Here is a 27,694-nt window from a genome sequence, read left to right on the forward strand (position 1 = left end):
TGTGTGTGTGTGTGCTTAGAGTTGACTTCATCAAGAGTTTGTGCCTTATAGATATCATTATTATTAGTAGTAGTATTTTTAGGTATTTCTCTTCTTTTTTTTTTTCTCAAGGCCTGACTAAGCGTGTTGGGTTACACTGCTGGTCAGGCATCTGCTAGGCAGATGTGGTGTAGCGTATATGGATTTGTCCGAACGCAGTGACGCCTCCTTGAGCTACTGATACTGATATTGATACTTTTTACAGAATTTTGCCAGGGACAACCCTTTTGTTGCTGTGGGATCTTTTGTGTGCGCTAAGTGCATGCTGCACACAGGGAACTTGGTTTATTGTGTCCTCTGAATTACCAATGACTCCTTCATGCAGTATTCATGTCCAGAGCAGTGTGATTTTCATGCACCAAGAGCAATGCTCAGGAATGTAATGTTGATTTATTCAGATCTCTTGTTTGATTGGGGTTGGGGTTTTTTTGTTTGGTTTTTTTTTTGTTTTTTTTAAATTTTCAATGGTGTATAAATGATTAGAAAAGACACATAACACATGACGGACTTGTGTGGGAGCAAGTATGAGTGTGTATGTGTGCACAAGCAACCCACGCACACGCATGCATGTGCGTGTGTGCATAATTTTGTGTGAAGGCATATGCATGTGTATGTGTTTGTGTGCATGTTCGTTCTTTAGTTTAGCGTCTTTTCACTATTAGTGTGCATGTGATTACATATGCATGCACTTGTTTGTGCTTGTTCAAATGTGTGAGGACGTGCATGGACCTCAGTCCTCTCATATATCATTTACAACCATTTATTTTGGGGCAGCTTCTAACAGTGTTGAACAAACATTTCATCCATAACTATATGATTTGTAAACTGATGTTGGAATTTAGTGTTTACAGGATGATGATTGCATTGTTCTAATTAACCCTTTCTTTGTACGTTCCCTTTTCTTCACACACACACACACACACACACACACACACAAAGAGAAGCAGGTAAGCATGTAAATACACAGTCACAGACATACAGACACACAGACACATGCACACACACACACACACACACACACACACACACACACACAAAGAGAAGCAGGTAAGCATGTAAATACACAGTCACAGACATACACACACACAGACACACAGACACATGCACACACACACACACACACACACACACACACACACACACACACACACACACACACAAAGAGAAGCAGGTAAGCATGTAAATACACAGTCACAGACACACGCACACGCACACACACACACACACACACACACACACAACATGACTAAAAGTGAAAAGACTGTAAAGAAAGAAAGTGATGTGATCATTGCTATGTTGGACACATGTTTTCTATGAATGGGTGCTCTTGTTTGAATGTGGGAATACGGTCAGACTTTGTGTTTTTCTGTGGAGCTGATGCATATGTCGCCTTTATGTCCAACATTTTCTCTTTTAACAAATTTTAATAGTCTAGAGTGGTAGCTCTCTCCCTTCACAAGGTACACAACTTCAAGTCAATGCTGCTTATACGCTACTGATTCAGCTAGCACACTGGTAAATAAAAGGTACACTGGAACAAACCAGACCCAGACACTGCCTCGAAAAAGGAAGCGCCGGGCTTGTACTTATACTGATTAATTTCTCTTTTAGAAAGGATAAAGTCTTCTTTATCTTGTAAATGCTGGGCACACTTCCTCAAAAAGGAAGCGCCGGACTTGTACTTATACTGATTAATTTCTCTTTTAAAAAGGATAAAGTCTTCTTTATCTTGTAAATGCTGGGCACACTTCCTCAAAAAGGAAGCGCCGGGCTTGTACTTATACTGATTAATTTCTCTTTTAGAAAGGATAAAGTCTTCTTTATCTTGTAAATGCTGGGCACACTTCCTCAAAAAGGAAGTGCCGGGCTTGTACTTATACTGATTAATTTCTCTTTTAGAAAGGATAAAGTCTTCTTTATCTTGTAAATGCTGGGCACACTTCCTCAAAAAGGAAGCGCTGGGCTTGTCCTTACACTGACTGATTTCTCTTTTAGAAACGATAAAGTATTCTTTATCATGTACATGCAGGGTCTACGACAACGCCCAAGCCAACTCTGTAATGCAGAAAGCCATCACCATCCTCAGCATCTGGGATGGCATCTCAGCCAAACGCAAACAGCAGTTTTTCGATTACATCGAGTCGTCGTGCTCTCCCCTCAAGGAGTACTACGATGACGATCTCACCCAGAGCGGAGAGGAGGACTTGAAAAAAGTCACATTCCAGATCAAGGTCAGTGTGTAACAGCGTGTGGAAGACTTGAAAATAAGACTTGAAGTATATTTTCAGTACTGTCATTTTGGGTCTATACAGTGCTCCTGTTTAAAGGGTGCACTCTCTCATTTAAAAAAAAAAATTCTATCTATGAAAAATACAAGAATAAACTGTAATTTTGAATCATACGTTATCAGATTACAGCCTAGCAAAACTTGAAAGTAACTTTGGGAACAAAACTTTCAAGATAGTGTTTACAAGGACAAAAAATGAAGAAAAGAAGAAATAGAAAAATACACTTTCTGGAATGTTCTGTATTAAACAATACCATCCCACTTATTGAGACGTCCAGGAAATCTGAACTCACAGTCCTGTCAGAAAAGTTGACAAGCCTCTTCCAACATGGTGGCATTCAAGGTGAAGGTCACAGTACTACTTTCTGGTTTTGCTGACAACCAAAGTGTGTCATAATTTGCACCTGCCTTAATGGTACCCTTTAAAAAAAAAAATTAAATGTCAACAGAAGTGCTTGACTGAATTGTCAGATTGACCATCTTCAGTTTAACTCTTTCACCACCATAGGCGACCTTAATCAACTAGACAGTACACCACGATAGGCAACTTTTGTCAGCACGGAGGGTCATGTTAAAAAGACGATTTTATCTCATCGTTAACAAAGCTTGACTACTGCAGCCAGTTTCCCTGCCAATAGAACAATGACCAACTTTTGCTCCCTGACCGACGGGCGCAATAGCCAAGTGGTTAAAGCGTTGGACTGTCAATCTGAGGGTCCCGGGTTCGAATCACGGTGACGGCGCCTGGTGGGTAAAGGGTGGAGATTTTTACGATCTCCCAGGTCAACATATGTGCAGACCTGCTGGTGCCTGAACCCCCTTCGTGTGTATATGCAAGCAGAAGATCAAATACGCACGTTAAAGATCCTGTAATCCATGTCAGCGTTCGGTGGGTTATGGAACCAAGAACATACCCAGCATGCACACCCCCGAAAATGGAGTATGGCTGCCTGCATGGCGGGGTAAAAACCGTCATACACATAAAAGCCCACTTGTGTGCATACGAGTGATCGCAGAAGAAGAAGAAGAAGCAGCTCCCTGACCCATTTTGAAGTGAACAAGTCCATTGTGTTGCTTTGACATGAACCAGAGTCTGTGACTGAGAGCATCAAGTCTAAAGCATTTGGCGCTGGGAAGTGTTTTTCACACAGAAATTTGGCGGTGAAAGGGTTAAACACAGAACTGCAGGGGTGGTGGTCATGCAGCAAGTTAGGAAGCAAGCATCTGCATGTTTGAGTCCAATGTATGGACCAGGTATTTTTAGCCTTTTACAGCTATCAGAGGTGGGAATTCATATCCACTGGCATTTATTTGATTATTTATTTATCACGTTCTGAAGTAGAAACACCCTTTGCAAATTATTTGTTGCTGTAGTACTCTGCAATAGCTTACTGTGTTTATGGTGTGCCAAAAATACTGATAATGATGATGGTGATGATGTTTCAATAAGAGAAATATAACCTTCTCAATGCAAGGGACAAAAAATAAATAAAATAAAAATAATAAGAATATCCCCTGTGTCAGGGCCCAACCGTCTACTGCCACTTTCCTGGTCACACCAGTTTATAACGTTTTATTCTTTTTGCTAGCTCATGCTATTTTATTGTAGATTTGTTTGCTAGAAAATCCCAGCTTTCTTCCGTGACTCAGTCGTGTTCTCTAAAAAGGTGCCACTGTGTGTAAGGTGCAAGGGTACAGGTCACAGGGAAAATATTGCCCGTTTGTCTGACATCCATCTCATCAAGACATTAACTCACTCAGTACGGCCAGTCCTCTCTTCTCCTCTACACAGACCCCTAGGATGTCCAGTGGGTGTCTGAATGACCTAACCTTTAGCTTCCGTCGTCAGAACTGTGGTGTGGTATTCTATGTCAACATTCACCTCTTCAGTATAAGAGCGTTCCGCCTGCAATATTTTGATGATGGTAATTGGGATGAAAAGCTGTTAACGTCGTCTCTGTCGCCGTTCGTATGGAGAGAGTTAATTTGAAGTACTCATCAGGTTAATCAAGGCAGATTCCCAAATCTGATGTGAGTCTGCTGTTTTTACCCCATATTTGGCTTATTATTGTTATCATGATTATCATTATTTTTTATTGTTGTTAATTACTGATGTTTATTTAGCCCCTGTCCTCCATCAGAGACCAAGCTCTAAGCACTTTACAAACATAAAGAGTCATTGCCACAACAGGCTGCCTACCTGGGTAGAACCCAGTGAGAGCTGCTTCCAGGTGCTCATCAATCATTTTCTGTGCCATTCACACACACGCACGCACGCATGCAGACACACACGCGCACACACACACACACACACACACACACACGTACACGCACACATTCATGCATGCACGTATGCACATGTGCACACACCATACACACACACATGGACGCATGCATGCATGCATGTATGCATGTGTGCACATACAACACACATAAGACACACACACACACACACACACACACACACACACACACACACACACGTACACGCACACATTCATGCATGCACGTATGCACATGTGCACACACCATACACACAAACACACACACACGGACGCATTCATGCATGCACGTATGCATGTGTGCACATACAACACACACACACACACACACACACACATTCATGCAGGCACGTATGCACATGTGCACACACCATACACACACACACACACACACACACACACGTTTCTGTTTCTGTTGTTGTTGTTGTTGTTGCCAAATGCAAAGCTTTTTTGTTTGTTTTTTTGTTGTTGTTTTTTTAATACTAAAGTTTCCAAGTAATCTCGTTTATGGTGTGGTCTGTTTAAATGCTGCTCAGTGACCAGTGGAAAGGAGTGATCATGTTTGGTGTTGATGATCTGCAGGACAAACTGGAAGACTTTGCTGAACACTTCAAGCTCCACTTCGGTGACAGCACACCGTCCAGTCTGTTGGTAAGTGGATGCGGTCTCTTTTTTTTTCTTTTCTTTTTTTTTCTTTTTTTTGTATTGTATTTGTATTTGCATTTCTTTTTATCACAACAGATTTCTCTGTGTGAAATTCGGGCTGCTCTCCCCTGGGAGAGCGCGTCGCTACACTACAGCGCCACCCATTTTTTTTAGTATTTTTTCCTGCGTGCAGTTTTATTTGTTTTTCCTATGGAAGTGAATTTTTCTACATAATTTTGCCAGGAACAACACTTTTGTTGCCGTGGGTTCTTTTACGTGCGCTAAGTGCATGCTGCACACGGGACCTCGGTTTATTGTCTCATCCGAATGTGGTTATTTAGTTAGTGGGTGCCCTATCTTTATTCTTTTTGGTTTTTATTTTTTTTTAAAGTTGTGGTAGTTTGTGGTTGGATTTAATGTCACTGATACACGCAAAGGACATCTTAATCATGTTTATTGTAAGTCTTTTGACTGGTATGTGTTATTTTCCTTCTTTTCCTTTGTTCTTTTTTGTATTTTTTTATGTGCATTAATAACAACAATACCACATTACCCTTGAATATATTGAAATATTAAAATATTAAATTTCTTACTAAGACATATATATATATATATATATATATATATATATATATACAGCGAGAGAGAGAGAGAGATTGAAGCATGGAGAGATTTCTGGGCCAAGAAGTAATGAAGGGAAAAACGTCAGGCTGATACTCCAGTGCTCCGAATTTCACTCTTTTATATGTGTTCAGTTAGAGAAATGTTCAGAACGTCCCAGGCACCTGCTTGTTGTTGCGCATACAGAGCAGCCTTTCCATTTTCAAAGCGTCAGCTTGGCATGTGTGTGTGTTTTCCTGAAGCCCTGATCGTTGGTGAACCAGTGGAGGAAGGTGGCCAAACGGATAAGACTCTTACCTGCCAGTTCAGCGTCTGTGCGGGTCTGGGTTCGAATCCCGTTCTCACCTTTTCCCCCCAAAGTTATGACTGGAAAATCAAACGGAGTGGCTTGTCAGTCAGATGAGACGATAAACCAAGGTCCCATTTGCAGCACACACTCTTGGTGCCGTGAAAAAGAACCCACGGCAACAAAAGTCTTGTCCTCTGGCAAAAGAAATCCACTCTGATAGGTTCACAAATATATATATATATATATGTATGCACTCAAGGCCTGACAGGCATGTTGGGTTACGCTGCTGTCAGGCATCTGCCTAGTAGATGTGGTGTGGCGTATGTTTATCAGTTTATCCAAACTCAGTGACGCCTCCGTGAGAAACTGAAACTGTTTGTGAATCAGTAGAAAGGACCTGGGCTATAGCTGACACTTTTCTTCTGTGAGTAATTGTTTGACATCCAGGATACAGGGGTGATGGTCAAGGACTCTTAAACTTTTTGTTATACACTATCCATGCTTGTGCTGCATAATGCACGCGCTTGCACATGCACGCGCACACTCGCGCACTCACGTTCATGCGCACACACACACACATACACACCCTCTCTCTCTCTCTCTCTTTCTCTCTCTCTCTCTCTCTCTCTCTCTGTCTGTCTGTCTGTCTGTCTCTCTCTCTCTCTCTCTCTCTCTCTCTCTCTCTCTCTCTCTCTCACACACACACACACACACACACACACACAAGCAAGCATACTCACACATTTATGCAAACACACACACAGAGGAAAAACAAGTTGTATATTAAAATCAGCTTTTGGAATTAAAATAATTATTTTATGGTCATTGTACAAAGCAAAAACATAGGCTTTAATTTTGCTGAATGATTCATTTGGTTTGCTGTTTTTGTTGTTTTTTTCAGCTGGATTTGGATCCCAAAAAGGTTTATTTCTAGTCCGAAGATATTCACGCTTTGATACTATCAAAAACTTTGTCAGCAATCTTCCTTCTTCTTTTTTTAACTAAATGTTTGAAACATTGCTTTAGAATAAGTTGTATCATTTAAATAGAAATTGATACTTTATCTCTGTTTTGTGTGCTTGGCTTTGTTTCCTTTTTTTTCATCTTTTGGAACTTTCTTTTTAATCGGGATCAACCAAAATATATAAATAAGCGTACGTGCGTAATACATATTTGGCACATGCTGTACAATTTTTTTTAAACTGTGCTTGAAAGATGGTCCATGAGCAAATTGCACACACTCTGCACAATAAGAAAAGCATTTTCACACAAAGATAATGCATTACTAATACATACAGCATCTAATAGATACATAATAATGATCATGATCATGAATGGTATTCATATAACTAACTATGATCAACCTTTACACACATGCACCCGTGAATAGAAAACAGCTCAAAGTGACACTGGGGGAAAAGTCTATATAGAGATAATATGTTACTAATACATACAGCATCTGATACAAATTTAGATAACACATAACTAACACATACAACATGTACTTACCTACCCAGTTATGAAAATGCTTCACAAGCTTAGCAATGCACACATGTATATAAAATATCCAGTTTATACTGAGCTGAACAACAACACACAAAAAAACTGTAGCAAGTTAGCCCCCAAACATGCTTCATTATGTGTATATCAAATGCATAGCCAATTTTTTTTTTTTTTTTTTTTTCCAATCAGTGCATTATGTGTTGTATGGTAGTTGACAAATCCACAAGATGCAGAAAAGTCTTTATGCACAGTTAGCTTCTTGCTGTACTAATCACTGCTTGAAAAAAAAAGAGAAAAAAAAAGAATATAGTAAAAGCACAAAGCAGTTAACTGTTGTTGTTTATTTGGTAGCTTTTTTCTTCTGGTCAGATAATGAAAGTTTGCTTCTGTTCTTTAGTGTTTGTTTAACTGACACTTTCCTTAAAGGTGTTGTGAGAGTGAGATGATAACTGAAACGACTTTTTTTTTTTTTTTTAAGTGTGTTAACTGAAGTCTGTGTGTGTGTGTGTGTGCATGCACCGGCTTTCCATGCGATTTGATGCTGTTGAGCCTGTTTTATAACACACCAGCTGTACATGAAACATTCATTCATTTACCTGTCTGTCTGTCTGTCTGTCGGTCGGTCGGTCGGTCGGTCGGTCTGTTGGTCTGTCTGTCTACAGGCCTGCTTCTTTCTCTTTCCTTCACTTTATCCCTTTCTTTCAATTTTTTTAAAATCAGTTTTTATAATTTTGCAATTTATCCCTCTGTGTATACATCATACAGTGATGGATATATAGATATTACAATAAACTTTGAGTTTTAACTTCACTATCAAAAGCTTATTTATTTCTAATCAGCTGATTTTACATAATCTATTGAGGCTAGAAGCAGTACTAAAAATAAAAAAGAAGACATGTTAAAGGCTGAAATTTCTGGATAAATAACAACATTAAAGGTTTCTTTTATATAGCTCCAGTTTCAAGCCATATCAACAATGTAACAAACATAACATGCACAACAAGAGCATGTGCAATATTGCAGACATGATACACTAGAAACATAATCGCAGTTACAGCGCAATGTGTGTGTGATGTGTTGCGTTTTGAAATTACACAATACATAGAACACTATTTTTATTTTTTTCACCTGCAGATAGTTATATTCCAGTATTTTGGTCAAACATTGACTTCCTTGTTTCTCAATTAAAGGAGAAAGTTGGCAGAATGGTTAAGACGCTTATTTACCAGTATACTGTCCTTGAGGGTCTGGGTTTGAATCCCTTTCTCTCCAAGTTGACTGGAAAATCAAGCTGAATGACCAGTCATTCCAGTGAGATGATAAACTGAGGTACCCTGGGAGCATGCACTTGGAGCACTGAAAAAGAACCCATGGCAACAACAAAAGTGTTGTTCTCTGGCAAAATCCTCCAAGAGGAATCTGCTCTTATCGGTACACAAATACATACAGTGACACCTCCTTGAGAACCTGGAACTGAAAACTGAACCTCTGTTTAACAGCCGAACGGTTAAATAGTTTGACTTTTGAAATTTGAGGGTCATGGGTTTGATCCCAATATCAGCATGGGATGGAATAAGATTGAAGATTTTTACAACCTCCCAGATCAACATGTGCAGACCTGCTGGCGCTTCATAGATATACAGATATATAGAGATAAATATAGGTATATATTGTCCTGTTCATCCTTTTGTTTATGCTGTTTAAGATCATACATCCTTTTGTTTATGCTGTTTAAGATCATACTGTCCCATTTCCCCAATCTTTTGAGTCCTTTAAAAGCCTATACTGGCCCAAATTTCCTGTTGTCTGATCTGTCTTAGCCCCAGTGTCATCTCATTTATCCTGTGTCTAAGCCGTCAAAACCTATACGCTGTACTATTTTATTCCGTTTTCAAAGGCTGTACTGTCTTATTCAACCATTCATTTCTGTTCACCAGTCAACCGGAAGGGGACCAGGGGGAGGAGGAGGGGGGGACAACGGAAGACCAGGAGGAGGGGGTAACGGAGGAGGCGGGAGAGGCTTTGGGGGCGGGGGTTCGAACATGCTGGTGTCGACGGAGAAGTTTGAGAACGAGGTGTCGGTACTGCACGAGGGCCTCCGAGAGCTGCAGACGCGACAGGAAGACTTCATGGCGACGTACCGCCGAGACATGGAAGGGTTGCAGGCCATGCTCAAAGAGATGACAACCACTCTCAGGCCAGGTAAGTAGGTGGGGAGGAGGGAAATGAAGAGAAGGGGCGGGGTGGTGGTGGATGGGAGTGGGTTAAAAAAAAAAGGTTAATTAATTAATGGAGTCTCCCGTCGGACCGACGGATGAGTAGGCAGGCAGGCTTATCTGTTGGTGTGTGTCCTCATATGGGAGAAGAGGCCGATTCTGGATGCGCAGCACTTCCCGCAGGTGTTGTAAGGGAAAACGTCTCCAAAAGTTGAGCCCTGCTTCCTTCACTCGCGCTACTCCTTAATGGCCAGCGTTCTCTTGTTTTCAAATGTTTTTATGCCACTAGAGCACAGCATCCTCCAGTTCAAAGATTAAACTCGTTCTATCCCACAGTCACATGCCTGCTACAATTCCACAGGACCAGCGCTACATGAGACCACTGCAGTAGTAAGGGCGGCTCACACTACTACAGTAAAAATTGATTGAAAAATCGTTGATTTCACCAGTCGATCAAAGCTTTGATTTCATGCTACCAGAATTGATAAACGGTTCAGTTTAGAATGCCAAATGTACCAAGCAAGGATAAACTGAATTAGAGTAGTGTGTTGGTGTGTCAATACCCATACCTGGTCGGTCCACAGGGGAAGTAATCATGGTGTGAGTTAATTCGTACCTGAAGTAGAATGAGTTACGGTCCTTTAGCCTTTCACAGCCATCAAACGGCTCACCGCCTCACACAGGCCAGGTAAGTATAAGTGGGGAGGGAGAAGAGGGGAAGGTGGGGGGAGGGGAGGGGACAGGGTAAGAAATGTGTCAAGTTTAAGATTTAAGTTCCCTTACCCTTTCAAAGTCATCGGGACAGTGAATTCTCATCCACTGTGTCTAGGGATCGGCATAGGTAGGCATAGGGCCCAGTCCTGTCCTTCTGTAGTTTTAACCTTCCCAGACTGAGGTTCAGGTGCCCATTCTGACTTGGGCACAGTGAGGTAAATCAGAGTTAAATGCCTTTTCCAGTGACACGAAACCACGCCAAAAGGTGACCTTGAAACCTGATCACTGGATAAGAAAGCTAGCACTTAACTGATTCAGCCATGTCACCTCCTAAAGTGATGCAGCCAGCTAATTATTTGTGTTTGTATTTGCATTTCTTTTTATCACAACAGATTTCTTCTGTGTGAAATTCGGGCTGTTCTCCCCAGGGAGAGCGTGTCACTACACTACAGCGCCACCCATTTTTTTGTATTTTTTTCCTGCGTGCAGTTTTATTTGTTTTTCCTATCGAAGTGGATTTTTCTACAGAATTTTGCCTGTAACAACCCTTTTGTTGCCATGGGTTCTTTTACGTGCGCTAAGTGCATGCTGCACACAGGACCTCGGTTTATCGTCTCATTTGAATGACTAGTGTCCAGACCACCACTCAAGGTCTAGTGGAGGGGGAGAAAATATCGGCGGCTGAGCCGTGATTCGAACCAGCACACTCAGATTTTCTCGCTTCCTAGGCGGATGTATGTGTCAATAACCATACCTGGTCAGTCCACAGGGGAAGTAATCATGGTGCGAATTAATTCATACCTGAAGTAGAATGAGTTACGGTCCTTTAGCCTTTCACAGCCATCAAACGGCTCACCGCCTCACACAGGCCAGGTAAGTATAAGTGGGGAGGGAGAAGAGGGGAAGGTGGGGGGGGGGGAGGGGACAGGGTAAGAAATGTGTCAAGTTTAAGATTTAAGTTCCCTTACCCTTTCAAAGTCATCGGGACAGTGAATTCTCATCCACTGTGTCTAGGGATCGGCATAGGTAGGCATAGGGCCCAGTCCTGTCCTTCTGTAGTTTTAACCTTCCCAGACTGAGGTTCAGGTGCCCATTCTGACTTGGGCACAGTGAGGGAAATCGGAGTTAAATGCCTTTTCCAGTGACACGAAACCACGCCAAAAGGTGACCTTGAAACCTGATCACTGGATAAGAAAGCTAGCACTTAACTGATTCAGCCATGTCACCTCCTAAAGTGATGCAGCCAGCTAATTATTACGATGTCATTCTTAACTCACTCAGTACGGCCAGTCCTCTCTTCTCCTCTACACAGACCCCTCGGATGTCCAGTGGGTGGCTGAATGACCCAACCTTTAGCTTCCGTCGTCAGAATTGTGGTATTCTTTGTCAACATTCACCTCTTCAGTATAAGAGCCTTCCGCTTGCAATATTTTGATGATGGTAATTGGGGTGAAACGCTGTTAACATCGTCTCTTTCGCCGTTCGTATGGAAAGAGTTAAGATTATGTACCTGTTCTTCTCTAGTAAGACTTGATACTGTCTTGGCTGTCTATTGATATGACGACACTGACAAATAGTGTGCTTCATGAAAAATACATTGTCTGGACTGATGAATGAACCTGGGGGCTGACGCACCCCTTGTGTATTGTAAGAATGGCATTGTGTTCTTTTGATTCTTCATCAAATTAAGTGGAGTGATGGCCTAGAGGTAACGCGTCAGCCTTGGAAGCGAGAGAATCTGAGCGCACTGGTTTGAATCACGGCTAAGCCGCCGATATTTTCTCCCCCCTCCACTAGACCTTGAGTGGTGGTCTGGACATTAGTTATTCGGATGAGATGATAAACCGAGGTCCCATGTGCAGCATGCACTTAGCGCACGTAAAAGAACCCACGGCAACAAAAAGGGTTGTTCCTGCAAAATTCTGTAGAAAAATCCACTTCGATAGGAAAAACAAATAAAAACAAAATACAAATACAAATGTGATATCATATTGACATTAACTCTTTGTACCTTGAGTACAGAGTTATCTGAAACACCCAGTTGCTTCCCTTGGACCGAGTACAGATATTTCTTCTGTACTTCAGGTGGCACGTTCAGTTTCGCTTTCTCAATCGTATGTCTTTCACGCAGTACTTTTAACTTGTTTTGGCTTTTGTCTTGGCACTGGTTTTGGGTGTGGTTTTTTTGGTTTTTTTTAGAAAGGATTGAGCATGTTTTTGATCATGCTGTGTGTGTTTTGTGCATGAAGTATGGCTTTGACAGTGCATTCTCAGCTGATGTAAGGCCGGTACACAGAAACTGTAGTGCAGCAGCACTGTTGGGGTACAAAGCCTTAATCATGTCTACCAGCTTCCTGTGATGAATCCATGGATGAAGATGACAGCACTTGCCAGTGTTGAGTTTCTGTGTGTGAAGGAGTCATGACCTGGGTGTGGCCCGGCCCCCTTTGGAGTGTAAGGACTTAAAGGCCAAAATACTTGACTGAGGGGGGGCTTCTTCTCTGAAGACCCAGTGAAGCGATGGCCTAGAGGTAATGTGTCCGCCTAAGAAGTGAGAGAATCTGAGCATGCTGGTTCGAATCATGGCTCAGCCGCCGATATTTTCTCCCCCTCCACTAGACCTTGAGTGGTGGTCTGGACGCTAGCCATTCGGATGAGACGATAAACCGAGGTCCCGTGTGCAGCATGCACTTAGCGCACGTAAAAGAACCCACGGCAACAAAAGGGTTGTTCCTGGCAAAATTCTGTAGAAAAATCCACTTCGATAGGAAAAACAAATAAAAACTGCACACAGGAAAAAATACAAAAAAATGGGTGGTGCTGTAGTGTAGCGACGCGCTCTCCCTGGCGAGAGCAGCCTGAATTTCACACAAAGAAATCTGTTGTGATAAAATGAAATACCAATACAAATACAAATATATAGCCCAGCTCTCCCAAGAGTTTCTGATCACAGTGTTGATTATCTGTGTGTGAAGGAGCTTGATGGCATGACCATCATTTTGTTTGCTTTACAGACACCAGAGGAAGCGATGGGACGCTGGCCATCGCCACCCAACCTCAAGACAGGTGGGTTTCATGAATATTCTGTTTTATTTATTTGTTTATTGTGTGTGTTTTAGTGTGTGTGTGTGTATGTATGTTTGCTCTCATAGAGTTTGTGTGTGTGTGTGAGTATGTTTATATGTGTGTGTGTGTGTGCACGTGCGTGCGTGTGTGTGACAGAAATAAGATATTTATACATAAATCGGTGACAGACATAAAGAAGATATTTATCCAGACTTGTGTGTGTGTGAGTGTACATGGAGGTGGGTGAGTTTGTACATGTGCATGCTCATGCATGCTCGTGTGTGTGCGCAACAACAACAAAGTATATGTACTTGGTGGCTATGTAAGGAGAATGTAACAAAAATGAAGAAAACTGTCTGAACATGAGTTTGTGACTGTGTAAAGTGATAGAAGAAATTAACCCCTTGACTGTTGAGCTTTTGTGAAATAAGATCAGTGTGGCATGAGTTTGAAGTACAAGAACCGGGGCACAGTAGCTGAGTGGTTAAAGCATTGAACTTTCAGTCTTAGTGTCCGTGGTTCAAATCTCGGTAACGGCACCTGGTGTGTAAAGGGTGGGGATTTTTTTCCAATCTCCCAGGTCAACATAATTATGTGCAGATCTGATAGTGCCTGAACCCCCTTTGTCTGTGTACATACACGGAAGATCAAATACGCACATTAAAAATCCTGTAATCCATGTCAATGTTTGATGGTTTGTGTAGACACAAAAATACCCTGCATGCGTCAACCACGACATAGTCATCAGCAAGTTGATGTTGGTCGAGTAACGCAAATTGATTTTACTGATCAAAAGTAACGCCTTCCCTAGAGCGAGGAGTGCAAAGAAAGAATGATGACCAACATCTTGACCTGTAGCCTTGATTTTATCACAGTTAGGCCACAACCCTTAACTGATGAACGACCATACAATAGCAGGCAAGGGTGTTTAAGCATACTAGTTAAAAAGCCTTCTCATCATCTAACCGTCTTTTCCAATTCACAGCTCGGAAACCCTTGATTATAGGTTAGGCGACTTGCCCTTCACTGACAAGACGAGCATACTCAACTATAGCAAGCAAGGGGTTAAGCTAAGCATGCTGGTTAAAAAGCCATCTCATCATTTAATTGTCTTTCCGATTCACAGCATGGATACACCCGTGTCCAAACTCAAGAAGAAGAAGAAACGGAAGACGAATCCCTTCGACATGCCAATGAGTGTGGAAACCCTGGACCCTGTGTCTGGCAGCTATGGTGGCAGCATTCCTCATCCACCAAGTTGTAAGTTTGTTTTCTTGTGTGTATGTGTTGTTGTTTTTTTGTAGAACTAACTAGGTTCTCTAGCTGCTATGAGTCTTCCAGACTACACTAGCGCATGGGTGGGAGTACTTTTGTACATAACGTGCAGATTTCTGTTTTAGCATTTTGGTGATTTCCTGAAAAGAAACTTTTGTGCCCCTATATTTTACTTTGTTTTGGTGTTAAGACATGCATTTTTTGGTTAATTGGGGCCCCTAGATCCTAGCCACAAACATTTGTAATTTTGCAAAAATGAAGTAACTCCCACCCATGCCACAGTGAGTTGTCTTTGCTTGTAACTTTCTTATCATTCTTTTTTGTTATATTCTCAGTTTCATTTTTTGTCATATTGAATGCATGCAGTTGCTTCTTATTCTTTAGACAATATGTGAGTTATTTTATATTTGTAACTTCTGCTCTTTTTTTTCTCTTTTTTTTTTAAATTGTAGCATGAACTCCTACTTGCTTCCTGTTCCTTGAACTTTGCTTTAATCTGCCGTTGTCAATATTTTCTCTGGCTTTCAGCAGAGCTGTGGTTTGATGTATAGGGAAAGGTAGGGATTGAAGATAAGTTCTTAGGTTTGAAATAGATTTATCAATTTCTTCATCCTGGCATGGATTTCTTAATTATGAAGTTGTTGTTTTTTGTGAGTGAATTTAATTACCAAATGAATGTTTAGTTATGAAATGAATTTCTTAGTTATGAAACTACATTAATTTTTTGTTGTGTAGTGAATTTAATCATCATATGAATATATTGGTTATGAAATGGATTTTTTAGTTATGTGAATGGATTTCTTAATTACGAAAATTGAATTCTTGGTCAAGAAATGAAGTGCTTACAAACAGACTTCTTGATTATGAATTTGCTTTCTTGGATTGAAAAAAGAAAAGAACTCCTTACTTATAGAATGGAGTTCCTAGATATGAAATTTACTTCTTACTTATAAAATGTTCCTGATTAGTTATGAAACATGTACCTTAACTCCAGGGCTTCAAGGCAGTTAATTTGATTCTTACCTTTTTTGGTCATGCACTATCACATCAAATAAATAGTTTTAAAATGGTCAGCATTGGCAGATCAGTCTTTAACCTGTTGAACCCTGCATCCGAGCAATGCTGAGGCGTTGGAATTCATGTCGTTAAAACGGTTTCCATGTTTCTTCATATGTATAAACTGCAAGCAAAGGGAACTAATTTCTACAGTATTCCCAGCTGAAAACTGGTGGATTTCAATATATATTCTGTGCTTTTCAGCGTCGATATGATTGATTGATTGATATGCATATGACAGGGAAACCTGTTGAGGCTGCAGACTCTTTGGGGTTGAATGGATTAAGACAGATAACATTATCAAACCAAAACAAAAAACAATGATGATGCTTTGAAGGAAGATTAGCAAACAGTACAGAATTATCATAATGCTTTATTTTAATGCATGAATATTGCTTGTTTCTTTCCACTTATTTTTTTCCCCTTTTTTCTTTCTTTCTTTCTTTCTTTTTAATGCTGGCTTGTTTGTCTTTTTCTGTTCTGTTTCCTCTTTTGAATGCTGTGGAAGACGGGTCACTGTTATGTTCTGTATCGGGAAACGGCCGTCTCTTTCATCTTTTGAACTGTGACCTGTGCAGGGGTGCAAATTATAGGTGGAATGAACCAAAAGACAGGAACAAAAGTATGGAATATCATGGCCATTACAGGATTGGAAAAAATGTTGGTTGGGGAAATTTATGGTTTGCAAATGATTGCCTGAATGATATATTTGGCAAGGTGAATAGTAGTTTTGATAGGATGGCATATGTAGTGATGATAATGAATATTGTGCAGATACAAATCAAAGCGCTGACACACCAGTCATTCACACACATGCACAGAGCTATCATTCAGAGTGATGAAAGGAAAACCTAATGGAAACATGTAAGTAGAAAGATAGAGTTTAGACCAGGAAGAGTGAGGTTGGAAACTAACTGCCAGCTCAGCTTCTTTTGCCTGAAATGGGATTGCCATTAATAGAAAACACACACTGTCAGTGTCATGCTAGGGTGGTCGAATAGAGGAGGAAGGTGGCAGAATGGTTAAGATGCTTATCTGTCAATACAGTGTCCATGAGGATCTGGGTTCAAATCCCTGTCTCGCCCTTTCTCCCAAGTTTGACTGGAAAATCAAACTGAGCATCCAGTCCTTCAAATGAGACGATAAACCAAGGTCCCATGTGCAGCACGCACATGGTGCACTGAAAGAGAACCCATGGAAAAAACATAAGTGTTGTCCTCTGGCAAAATTCTGTAGAAAGAATGCAAGAATGCAATCGAACATCCAAGACTTTAAAGCAAAGTGGTTGACGGGCACAATAGCCGAGTGGTTAAAGCGTTGGACTGTCAATCTGAGGGTCCCGGGTTCGAATCACGGTGACGGCGCCTGGTGGGTAAAGGGTGGGGATTTTTACGATCTCCCAGGTCAACATATGTGCAGACCTGCTTGTGCCTGAACCCCCTTCGTGTGTATATGCAAGCAGAAGATCAAATACGCACGTTAAAGATCCTGTAATCCATGTCGGCGTTCGGTGGGTTATGGAAACAAGAACATACCCAGCATGCACACCCCTGAAAACGGAGTATGGCTGCCTACATGGCGGGGTAAAAACGGTCATACACGTAAAAGCCCACTCGTGCACATACAAGTGAACGCAGAAGAAGAAGAAGCAAAGTGGTTGTCTTACAAGACATTGATTACAGACGTTTCGTAATTGTGCAAACGGGTCGAATGTGTTTGATACATGCCAGTCATTATTATCATTAATTTTTTAATGACTGATAATTAGTCGGTATTGTGGGGGTGGGGGGTGGGAGGTTTTTTGTTTTGTTTTTGTTTTTTAAATATTTTTATTACAATATTTCTTTTTGTCCTTTGTGTATTAAGAAATAGAAACACCATTGCAAGCTAACTGGTCACTGAAATCGATTGCAATTGCCTAATGTGTGAAGGATGTAATTTTCTTATAGTGACATATGTGAACTGTGCAAAATTATGTCAAATATGATGTTTCATTGAAAGAAATATAACCTTCAATGCAAGGGGTGGGGGGGTGGAAATCTGTAGAAGAAATCCACTCCGGTACACACAAATATATAATTCTGCAAGCACTCAAGACCTGACTTGATAAGGTTGTGCTGTTGGTCAGGCATCTGCATGTTGTTTCAGGCTTTCTGATGTCTGCTGCAATGTGCCCCCCCCCCCCACCCCCCTACCCCCCACCCCCTCTCTCTCTCTCTCTCTACTGAAATACATACACATTATTATCGATATCGAAAATCATGTGCCCAAAATTTGTTTTGTCCAGTGTGTCAACAATCTAAAGAAGATGAGGTTCACTTTGTGCTGTGTTGCCCAGTATTAAGAGATCTTGGAGAACAATTGATTCCAGTTAAATACTGTCAGTACCCTTGCTTGTTTAGACTTATCATGTTAATGTCATCCACAAATGAAAAGACTGTCAAGGAGTTCGCTCTATATCTGTATAAAGCACTCAAAAGGAGAAGTGTATATGTTAACATCATGAAGACTTTTGAATGTATGACTTCAGCATTTTACTGTATATCCCCCCCCTTCAAAGGGGCTGTGGCCTATATGAATAAACCATCTCAATCTCAATCTCTCTCTGTCTCTGTCTCTCTCTGTCTCTCTCTCTCTCTCTCTCTCTCTCTCGGTCTGATGTCCTCCTAAAGAAACACAAACACCACACCGAGAGGGCTCTGGATGGTGCAAAACAGAGTTATCTGTTAAAAAAAATTTTTTTTTAAATTTAATCAGCTTCCGAATTCAAAACTTGTGTGCAGATAAATATATGTTTTGCCAAAGCATGTGTCTGAGTGTTCCCAAAAGATGGAAAAAACATTCCTTAAAAAGAAAAAGAGTTTCAAACTGTTCCTGGAAAGAGTTCAGTGTTTGTCATCTCTTGGACTTGCCTCCCATTAGGCTTTTGCACACCTGCCCAGGGTTTTATATATATATATATATATATATATATATATATATATATATATATATATCCAGTCTTTCCTTGCTGTTTCTTTTCTCTACCAGTTGCATGGTGTATATATATATATATATATATATATATATATATATATGCTTTAATCTTTTCCTTCTCTGAACTTGTTCTCTATGTATTGCATGCCAGCCTTACCTCTCTGTTCTCTGCGTGTCACATTTGTGTTGCATGTCAGCCTTGCCTCTCTCTCTCTCTCTCTCTCTCTCTTTTTATGCGTTGCATGCGTGTTGCGGGGCCGCTTGACCTCTCTGTTTCTGTTCTGTTACGTCTGTTGCATCTGTGTCGCATGGCAGCCCCAGGTGAGCTGATGGATGTTTTCACCCTGCCTTCCCATGTCCCCTCTCTCTCTGTGCTGACGGAGCAACAGGAGCGTCAGTCACAGCTGCCTGCTTCCGGCCTTCGGGAACAGGTGCTTGCATGCTCGCTTGCTTGCTTGCTTGCTTGTTTTCGTCTTGCCTCTTGTTTGTTGGGTCTTGGGTTGGGTTGGGTTGCTTTCCCCCCCCACACCCCCTCCTCTGCTCCCCTGACTCCCCCCCCCCACTCCCCTCCCCCCATGAGAAGTGTGAGGAGGGGGTGTTTGACTGGGTATAGCTTCCTTGTATGAAAGTGCCTGTGGGGTAGAATATTGTAAGACTGTCGTGTGTTTGTTCTTCCTTTAGTTTAACGTCTTTTCACCATTAAGCGATATAAGATGGGTGGTGGGTAGGGGGGGGGGGGGGGGGGGGTCTAGGGGGGGAGGGGTGAATGGGGGCGGGGGGGAATTTAGTATGTGTATGCTTGCATGTTGGGGTTGGGGGTGAGTGGTGGGATGAGATTACAGACAGGGAAGGAGACATGAAAAGTTGTGTGTGTGTATTTGTGTGTGTGTGTGTGTGTGTGTGTGTGTGTTTTGAATAGCCAACTTTGAGAACTTCTGTTGATCAACTGATGTTTCGCTTTGATTATTTTTGTCATCACTACTCTGACTAACATGTAACTAATGTATGGTAACATTGTCTAAAATCATGTTAACATTAATAGACAATGAAGATAATGTACAAGATGTGTGTGTGTCTGTGTGTGTGTGTGTCTGTGTGTGTGTAAATGTGCATCTTCTGTCTTTGCTGCTCTGTGCACATCAGATGATCGGTATAAGGACAGGCCCGGCGCTTCCTTTTTGGAGGAAGTGTCTGGGTTTGTTCCAATGTACCTTTTATTTACCTGTGTGCTAGCTGAATCGGTAGCGTAAGCAGCACTGACTTGAAGTTGTGTACCTTGTGAATGGAGAGAGTTACCACTCTTTACTATTTGCGCATGTTCGAGTTTGCGAGGGTGTTTCATTTCACCGTGTGCATGTTTGTGAATGTATAGCGCATGTTCATATGCATTTGCATGTCTGCATGAATATTGTATATGCACATGCGTTTTGACTCTTGCATTCGTTTATGTGTGGGGTTTTTTGGTGGTTGTTGTCTTTTTTGTTTGTTTGTTTGTTTTTTTTAGGGGGGCGGGGGGGATTTGCTTGCTGGCCTTTGTTTTGTTTTACAAATTTCATAAATCAAAAAAAAAAAAAAAAAAAAAATTAGCTGGGGTCATGCTTACACACTTAAAATGAATATGAATGATTATTGTTTGCACATTTCATGTTTTGCATTTCCACAATAGAAAATAAAACTGCAGCATGCAATGAGGGATAACAAGGGAGGCAACTGCAGGCAGTCCATAATCCATGCGGCTAAGATTAGCATGGTTTTTTTTCTCGTATCTCATTTGGTCTGCATGTTGTGTGTTTGTGTGTGTGAGTATGTGTTTTACATGGTTGAAGGTTGATGTTTCCCATTGAACTGAAATGTGAAATTTGATTGGTTACAGCCCAGTGTTGAAGATGAGGATGCTTCGGCATGCTGACGATGACACGATACGACAAAACTACGTCCCACATCTGTGATAAAGAAAAACTGATCAAAATATTGTTAACAAAAACATACCCATTCTGATAAAATTTCTGACAATAAAAACTATAATAAAAAGAAAGATACCCATGCTGATTTTTATTTTAAATGATCAAGATATGACCCTATAACTTTTCAAATTATAGATAATAAAGTCATACCTGTGACCAAGATACGCCTCTCACATGAAGAACATGAACAACGATGATGAAGATCTTTATCTGCGATGATAGAGAGGCAAGTGTGTGTTGATGAAGACATGTCTGGGTTGTTGTTGGTTTTTTATTATGAAGAGTTTGTTGATGTGTCATTGATGTATGACCAATGGCTGCCAGACTGCTGATCAATAATTTAGTATTCTTCATCTTGTTTTAGCAACTTAGAGGACTCCTGTACTCTGTGCCTATAAGCAGTTTTGAAACGTTACCAATATTCAGTCAGTATTTCTTCTTCTGCTTTCCTAATTTTCCATGATACAGTTGTTTTGTTGTTGTTTTTAAAGTTGTTGTGGTTTTTTTCTATCAGAGAATACTTCCTATGCATGGTGAATATAAAACATGGACAGGGTGAGGATTTCGGTTATGAATATCAGCTTAACACTGGCATTGTTTTAGACACTTTCTGGTTTTCTGGTGTAGTGAATCATTGAATCAAAAGACTGTTAATCAAATGTGTATATCCTTGTTAAAGTTTGAGTAACTTTCTTTTTGCTTTTGGTAGGGTGGGAGTTGAATAGTAAAATCAAACTCTTTTTTGTTCTCAATTTACATTGCAAAATAAGTTGGTACATACAGGGCTGTACAAAACAAAACAAAAAAAACAAAAACAAAAAAAGAAATAGAGAGTTGTTCTGCATTTCGTTTCGGCCTTCAAGTTATTTGAAGAAGTGAATGCTGGTGTATTTATATTTCGTAATAGTCAGCATACACAAAGCTGGGTTTTTGTTGTTGTTGTTGTTTTTTGTTGTTGTTGTTGTTGTTTTTTAAAGGAAAAGAAAATATTGAGTTGTTTCGCGTTTCATTTCGGCCTTCAAAACTATTTGAAGAGGTGTAAGGTACTGTATCAAAATACACAGATATTTTTTTAATTGTTATGTCAGTTAATCAAGCTCTCCCTGAGATTTGAAAAAAGAAAATAAGAGAGGGAAATTACTTGTTTTTGAAAAGTTGATGTTCTTGAATTTAAGTATTTGTGGCCTTAAATGATGAATGAGTGTTTGTATGTGATAGAAATTGATGAAATTTTCTTGTTGGATTCTGAATGAATACTAGGTCATGAATGTGTATATCTCTGTGTGTGCACATGCATGCATGTATGTATTTATGCATTTTTCCATTGTCTTTACCTTCACACGCAGAGCCACTTTTTGTTGTTGTTGTTGTTGTTGTTCTTGAATATTCTTTTTCAGTGGTTAATACGAGTAAGAATAGAATGATAGAATAATAAAATGATAACAGTGATATTATCAATAATCATCATCATCATTATCTAAAAAATGATAATGGTAATAATAATAAAAACTATAGCTAAAATTGGATGGAGATCTGATCTGATTCGGGTCCAGATGACACAACAGTCAGTGTACACCTTAGCTTGTTTCCATGATATATTCTGGCATCAGACAGATCCAGGACTCACCCCCACAGTACAACGCAACCGTCCCCAAACCAATTCAGACCCAAGCCCGGAACAACTTGACCCTAAGGCCGTCAGCCCAAAGGTCAGTTAACTCAACTCTGCAGAGCTGAGAGATACAGATACCTGCAGTCAGGTCAGGAAATGTGAGCAGCGTTTGTACGCCCCACACCTCTAAGGTTGTTGGTGAGGCTTAACCAGATGGTCGCAGTTTTCCAGTCTCAGCATGTAAAACATGTAGCACGTTCGAGTGTGGTTAGGAGCTGGTCATGACAACAACAACAACAACAAAAAAAAACAAACTCTGTGATAATATTCAGGCTTCTGGGAGGGATAGAAGTGACAGTCATGGGGTTTCAATCCATGATACGAACCACTGTTTGAGTTGCTGGAAGTCTTTGGTATTTTCAGAACAACCTTTACAAATTTTAAACCTACAAATTCTAGCCAGAAACTGTGAAGGGTGATGAAAGGTCACAGCGTTGAAGGACGTCCTCTTTGTTTCATGAATTGTGATTGGCCCTGTTATGCCCCTCCCCCTGTCCCTCCCCACACCTCCCCACCCGCACCTCTCCCCCACCCCCTCTCTCCCCCTCCCCGCCCCCCCGCCCCTGTCCCCTCCGCTCACATTCTGTTCTTCCCATCACAGTTTGAAATGTTTTTAAACGCAATCTCACAAATTGTCAATACTGCATCCCACTTTAATTTCTTTTTTGTGGAAGTGGAAGGTTATGAGTGAGTGACTGAGAGGTATAGTGATTGTCTTTGCTAGCCTTTAAATTGAAATGTACACCAGTATAATCTTTTAAGTGATGTGGTGTTACAGGTGTTACCTTGAAATGGTGTGACAGCAGCATAGTTTCCGTCCAAAATGTTGTGGCACAATACTGTGCTTAATTTTTGTCTGTTGTATGTTGAAAATGTCTTTTGCATTTCTTGTTCCCTTTTGTCTGTTTCTTGAATGCTCCTGATCTAAACAGAAGTAAAGAGAGGTTCTTGATGGCTGTACGTTCTTTTCAGCATCTGTTTTTTAGTGTTAATTAATTCTTGTGACCAGCAAGTACATTTTTGACAGGTATAAGCGCATCCAATTAAGTCTTTATCTGTGCCTGCGTACTGTCCTTCCTGAAGTATAGAAACTGTGTTTGTCATTCAAAATAGGGCGCTCTCTCACTGTGTGGCTTGTTGACAAATGTGATAAATGAACGGGACTTTTCCTGCCTAAGACTCTTGATGCTCTGTGCTTTGTTGTTTTCATTTTCCTTTTTTTTTCTTTCTATGATTCTGTGACAATAATGACAATAACCTACATTTCTTGAACTTTATATGCAAACCTTAACTGGTACCATTATATCACACACACATACTCACTTACATATTGCATGTATACGTATACACTTGCACATACACACTCGCACATGCACACACACACACACACACACACACACACTCACACTCACACACTCATACACAAAGGGGGTCATGAATGTTTGGACATTGAACATAGCCGTTGTGAATGATCGTATGGATCAAGGGTATTTTCATTTCACAAATGATTGCATGGATCAAAGGTATTTTCACTTCATTGTAATTTTTCATGGATGTATTGTGTTTGCATTGAAAGCAGACTGTGATATTTGTGGTTCTCACCTCAGTGAACATGCAGAATTCCGCAGCCAAAGTCCTTGATTGTCACGATAGTATCAGGAAGAAAACGTATTATGTTGTACTGACATACAACTTGCTGTGGAATGTGTGGTTGTCAGTTTTGAAAAGAAGCAAGGGGGGTAATTCTGTTTAATGTCCTGTCGCACGTGTGGGTGATTGCTGACACCTGGATAAAGTATTGATTGTTTTCACATATGAATTTTGTTACCTAAAAAATGAAAAAATTTTATTTAAAAATTTTTTTAAGATCGTCTATCAACTATATCAGATGAATTATAGATATATATTTTAAATTTTTGAACCTAGTATTTTCTCTTTTTATTTCTGATTCTTCACTTCATTCTTTATCGATTTTTGTCTTTTTCTTCTTTTTTTCTGTTCTATTTTCATGTCAGAGCATACCAAACAAACAAAATCCCATGTGAAAACAGGCATGCACGTACACTCACACAGTCTCTGAGAAAAAAAAAACAGCAACAAGAGTTCATACAGTACAATTTACCTGCAGCTACTGATCATGTACTGAAACTGAACCTATATCCCAGTGAGCCGCTCTTGATGTTGTGTGTTATGTTGTATCAGGTGCCAGCTGATCCAGGATAGTCCTGTTTTCCTGAATCTGTCTTCTGTGTGCGTGCCTCTGATGTGTGCTTCTGTGTGTGTGCCTCTGATGTGTGCTTCTGTGTGTGTGCCTCTGTTCTGTGCCTATGTCTAACAGTGCTCTTCCAGTTGTGTTTAAACTTGACAATTTTTCTATTATTCTAAAATACCTAATGACTGAACTTTTCAAAGAATTGTTTGTTATACCTAATTATGATGGTGAAAGAAATCAGATTGTTCATCATTTAGTAGTTTGAGTTTCATGTTAATTATGCTTTTTTTGTGCCTCTTTATGTGACTGTCTTTTTTTGCTGTTTTGTTTCTTGACGTTCTGTTGCACGTGTACGTTTTTGTTCTTGTTTGTGTTATTTCATGCAGCTGTTTTTATTATCAGTCCATTCACTTCCGTTGTCATTAATGTAACTTGGGTTTATTATGAAAATGATATTTCATATTTCTTTAGTAAAGCATACTTGACTGTGATAATAATGTGAAGTCATAAAGCAGAGGTTGACAGAAAACAAACTTTTGTACTGTTTCCATGATTATCATGTATAGTTAATATTTCATCGGTATATTGTTTGTGAAGATTTGCTGGAGTGTGGGCATTGATCAGTATAGTGCTATGATTCATTTGTCACTGTGCCAAGCTTCATGTATGTTCAATCTCTCTTTGCATTTATAACCAAGGTCTGCCAGATGTGTGCGTTTTGCTGTTTGTTGTGCGGCTAACACGATGTTAATGTGTGTGTCATGTACTGGTAGGAGGAGGTGCAGTGGCAAAACCAGGTACTGACCTTCTGATCCAGTGACCAGGGTTCAAAGCCTCGTTTCAAACGTGGTGTTGTGTCCTTGGGGAAAGGGACTTCACTCTGCTTTTTCTCATTCAACCCAGGTGTGAATGGGGACCTGACTTTGGTTGGGGAAGGTCGAAACAGTGGAAGAAGAGGACTTGGCCCAGCCTTCCTGTGCCGAGCCCTAGACACAGTGGATATGAATTCACTGCCCCAATGACTATGGGGCCTTTTAACTTTATTTCTTAACCATTATACTGGTAGATGTTTCTGTTCATAAATGTGACATGCCTTCCTGCGATGATCTCTGGACTGGTTCTTGGTCTCCAGTTTTTCAGACAATTTTTCGCCTTTGTCGTAACTGTAGAAATAAAAGGATTTTTTTTTTCCCAACACAAATTTCACATTCCCTTGTACACATCTATACTTTTTGTTTTATCTTTTTTTTTTTAGCTTTTTTAGTAAAAAGTCTTTTAAGAGATATGTATAGTACACATTGGACCTAGAAAATTTAACCCAGCTACAGTGATCACCCTATGAGTGCACAGTAACGTATTGCACAAGACCTGGTTCATGTGTGAAATGATGGGAAAGTCCATTGTTAACTTGGTCCAGAGAATAAGGCAAAACAGCCAGTTCCTTATACTGAAAGCCGTAAGCACTTGGATCTTATATAACATTGTAGCATACAGATTCTTATGTGACTAACACTTAGTGTCATGTCAGTTTAGTTTGTGAAGCACTTATGGACATAAATTTTTCTTTGGAACACTTAGGATTTGAAGAACACAACACATGTCCATCCATCTTCCGCATGTTATACTTTTTGAACAAGATTTTTTTGAAATTTCAGAAGGAATTTGACTTTTTAGGCCAGCTTGGTTTCTCCTTAGTTCCTTAGCTCCATACTTTATCAAATTATTATTGTTAAACACTGACATGATGTTCGGATAAATACGTTTTCTATGCTAACAGTATAATGTTTTTTTCAAGAATGGATTAAACTGGGGAGTTGAAAGTCCTAAACAATTCAACCAATATATTGCTGAATTTTGTTGGTCAATAATTATCATGCACGCTGAGACATTCCAATGTTAAGTTTTAGGACTTGTTAGAAATATTCAACATTTACTTTAAACAAAACAATGAAATGGAGGGCATAACCAAAACCTGAAACATTCCTGAATGAAACAGGACTTTCTTTGACATGAGTTAAAAATGTGTGGATGAGATTTTAAAGATAGTATGTTAAATGTTTTCTTTTATATATCGTTTGCTTTTTCATGTAGATAGATTTTTTTATGTCTATGAGTAATGCAAACCAATTAAATATATATTTTCGCCTTAATATGGTTCTTGTGTGACTTATCTGCATGTTATATTTCATCTTCCACACATATATCGATCTATCTCTGTCTCAGGCTCTCTCTCACTGTGATAATCTCTCTCTCTCTCTCTCTCTCTCTCTCTCTCTCTCTCTATATATATATATATATATATATATATATATATATATATATATATTACCCATCTATCTACCAATCTGCCTATCTAATCTACTATCTAATCCATCAATCTGTCTGTCTGTCTATCTGTCTTATCAATCTATCTATCTTTGTCTCTCTCTCGATTGCTCTTACTGGTGTGAACAAATAACAGAATGGCTGTCCATTTTCATTTTCAAAGTTATGATAAAGAAACGAGGAAGTGTGAATGCCACACAAGTGTCACAAACTGCACAGACATCAAGAGTGTCATCATGTCCGTTACTGGCATTAGACACACAGACGGACAGATTGCGAGAGAGAGAGAGAGAGAGAGAAAAAAAACAGGCTCATGACGGACATTGCCCACTCCCTGCCCATTACCCGTAATGTTCACGGGTTGCCTTCCTAATGACTGGTTATGCACAAAATTGTTGCCCATTATACCACTTATATGCACACAAGTTTTGTGAATTACTGGTAATGGGCAGTTACCACTATTGAGCAAGACATATATATATATATATAGAGAGAGAGAGAGAGAGAGAGACACGCACACACACACACATACACATATACACGTGTGTGTGC

The 27,694-nt window shown here is 40.1% G+C and overlaps 1 protein-coding gene across 4 annotated transcripts in view; it reads left to right on the forward strand.

The window, feature by feature from the left end:
• Positions 1-26,961, forward strand: part of LOC143295453 (uncharacterized) — a 67,224-nt gene extending 40,263 nt beyond the window's left edge. For 3 of the 4 annotated variants that reach the window (XM_076607161.1, XM_076607162.1, XM_076607164.1), the window contains 7 exons: positions 2,069-2,270; positions 5,191-5,259; positions 7,065-7,085; positions 9,604-9,868; positions 13,611-13,662; positions 14,789-14,922; positions 20,843-26,961. In XM_076607161.1, the coding sequence (XP_076463276.1) occupies positions 2,069-2,270; positions 5,191-5,259; positions 7,065-7,085; positions 9,604-9,868; positions 13,611-13,662; positions 14,789-14,922; positions 20,843-20,853 (754 nt within the window). In that variant the 3' untranslated portion in view covers positions 20,854-26,961. The remainder of the gene's footprint in view (positions 1-2,068; positions 2,271-5,190; positions 5,260-7,064; positions 7,086-9,603; positions 9,869-13,610; positions 13,663-14,788; positions 14,923-20,842) is intronic. The other variant, XM_076607163.1, reaches the window with a different exon arrangement.
• The last annotated feature ends 733 nt before the right edge of the window (positions 26,962-27,694 follow it).

Source organism: Babylonia areolata, chromosome 20, assembly GCF_041734735.1.
Source record: "Babylonia areolata isolate BAREFJ2019XMU chromosome 20, ASM4173473v1, whole genome shotgun sequence".
NCBI classification, from domain to species: domain Eukaryota; kingdom Metazoa; phylum Mollusca; class Gastropoda; order Neogastropoda; family Buccinidae; genus Babylonia; species Babylonia areolata.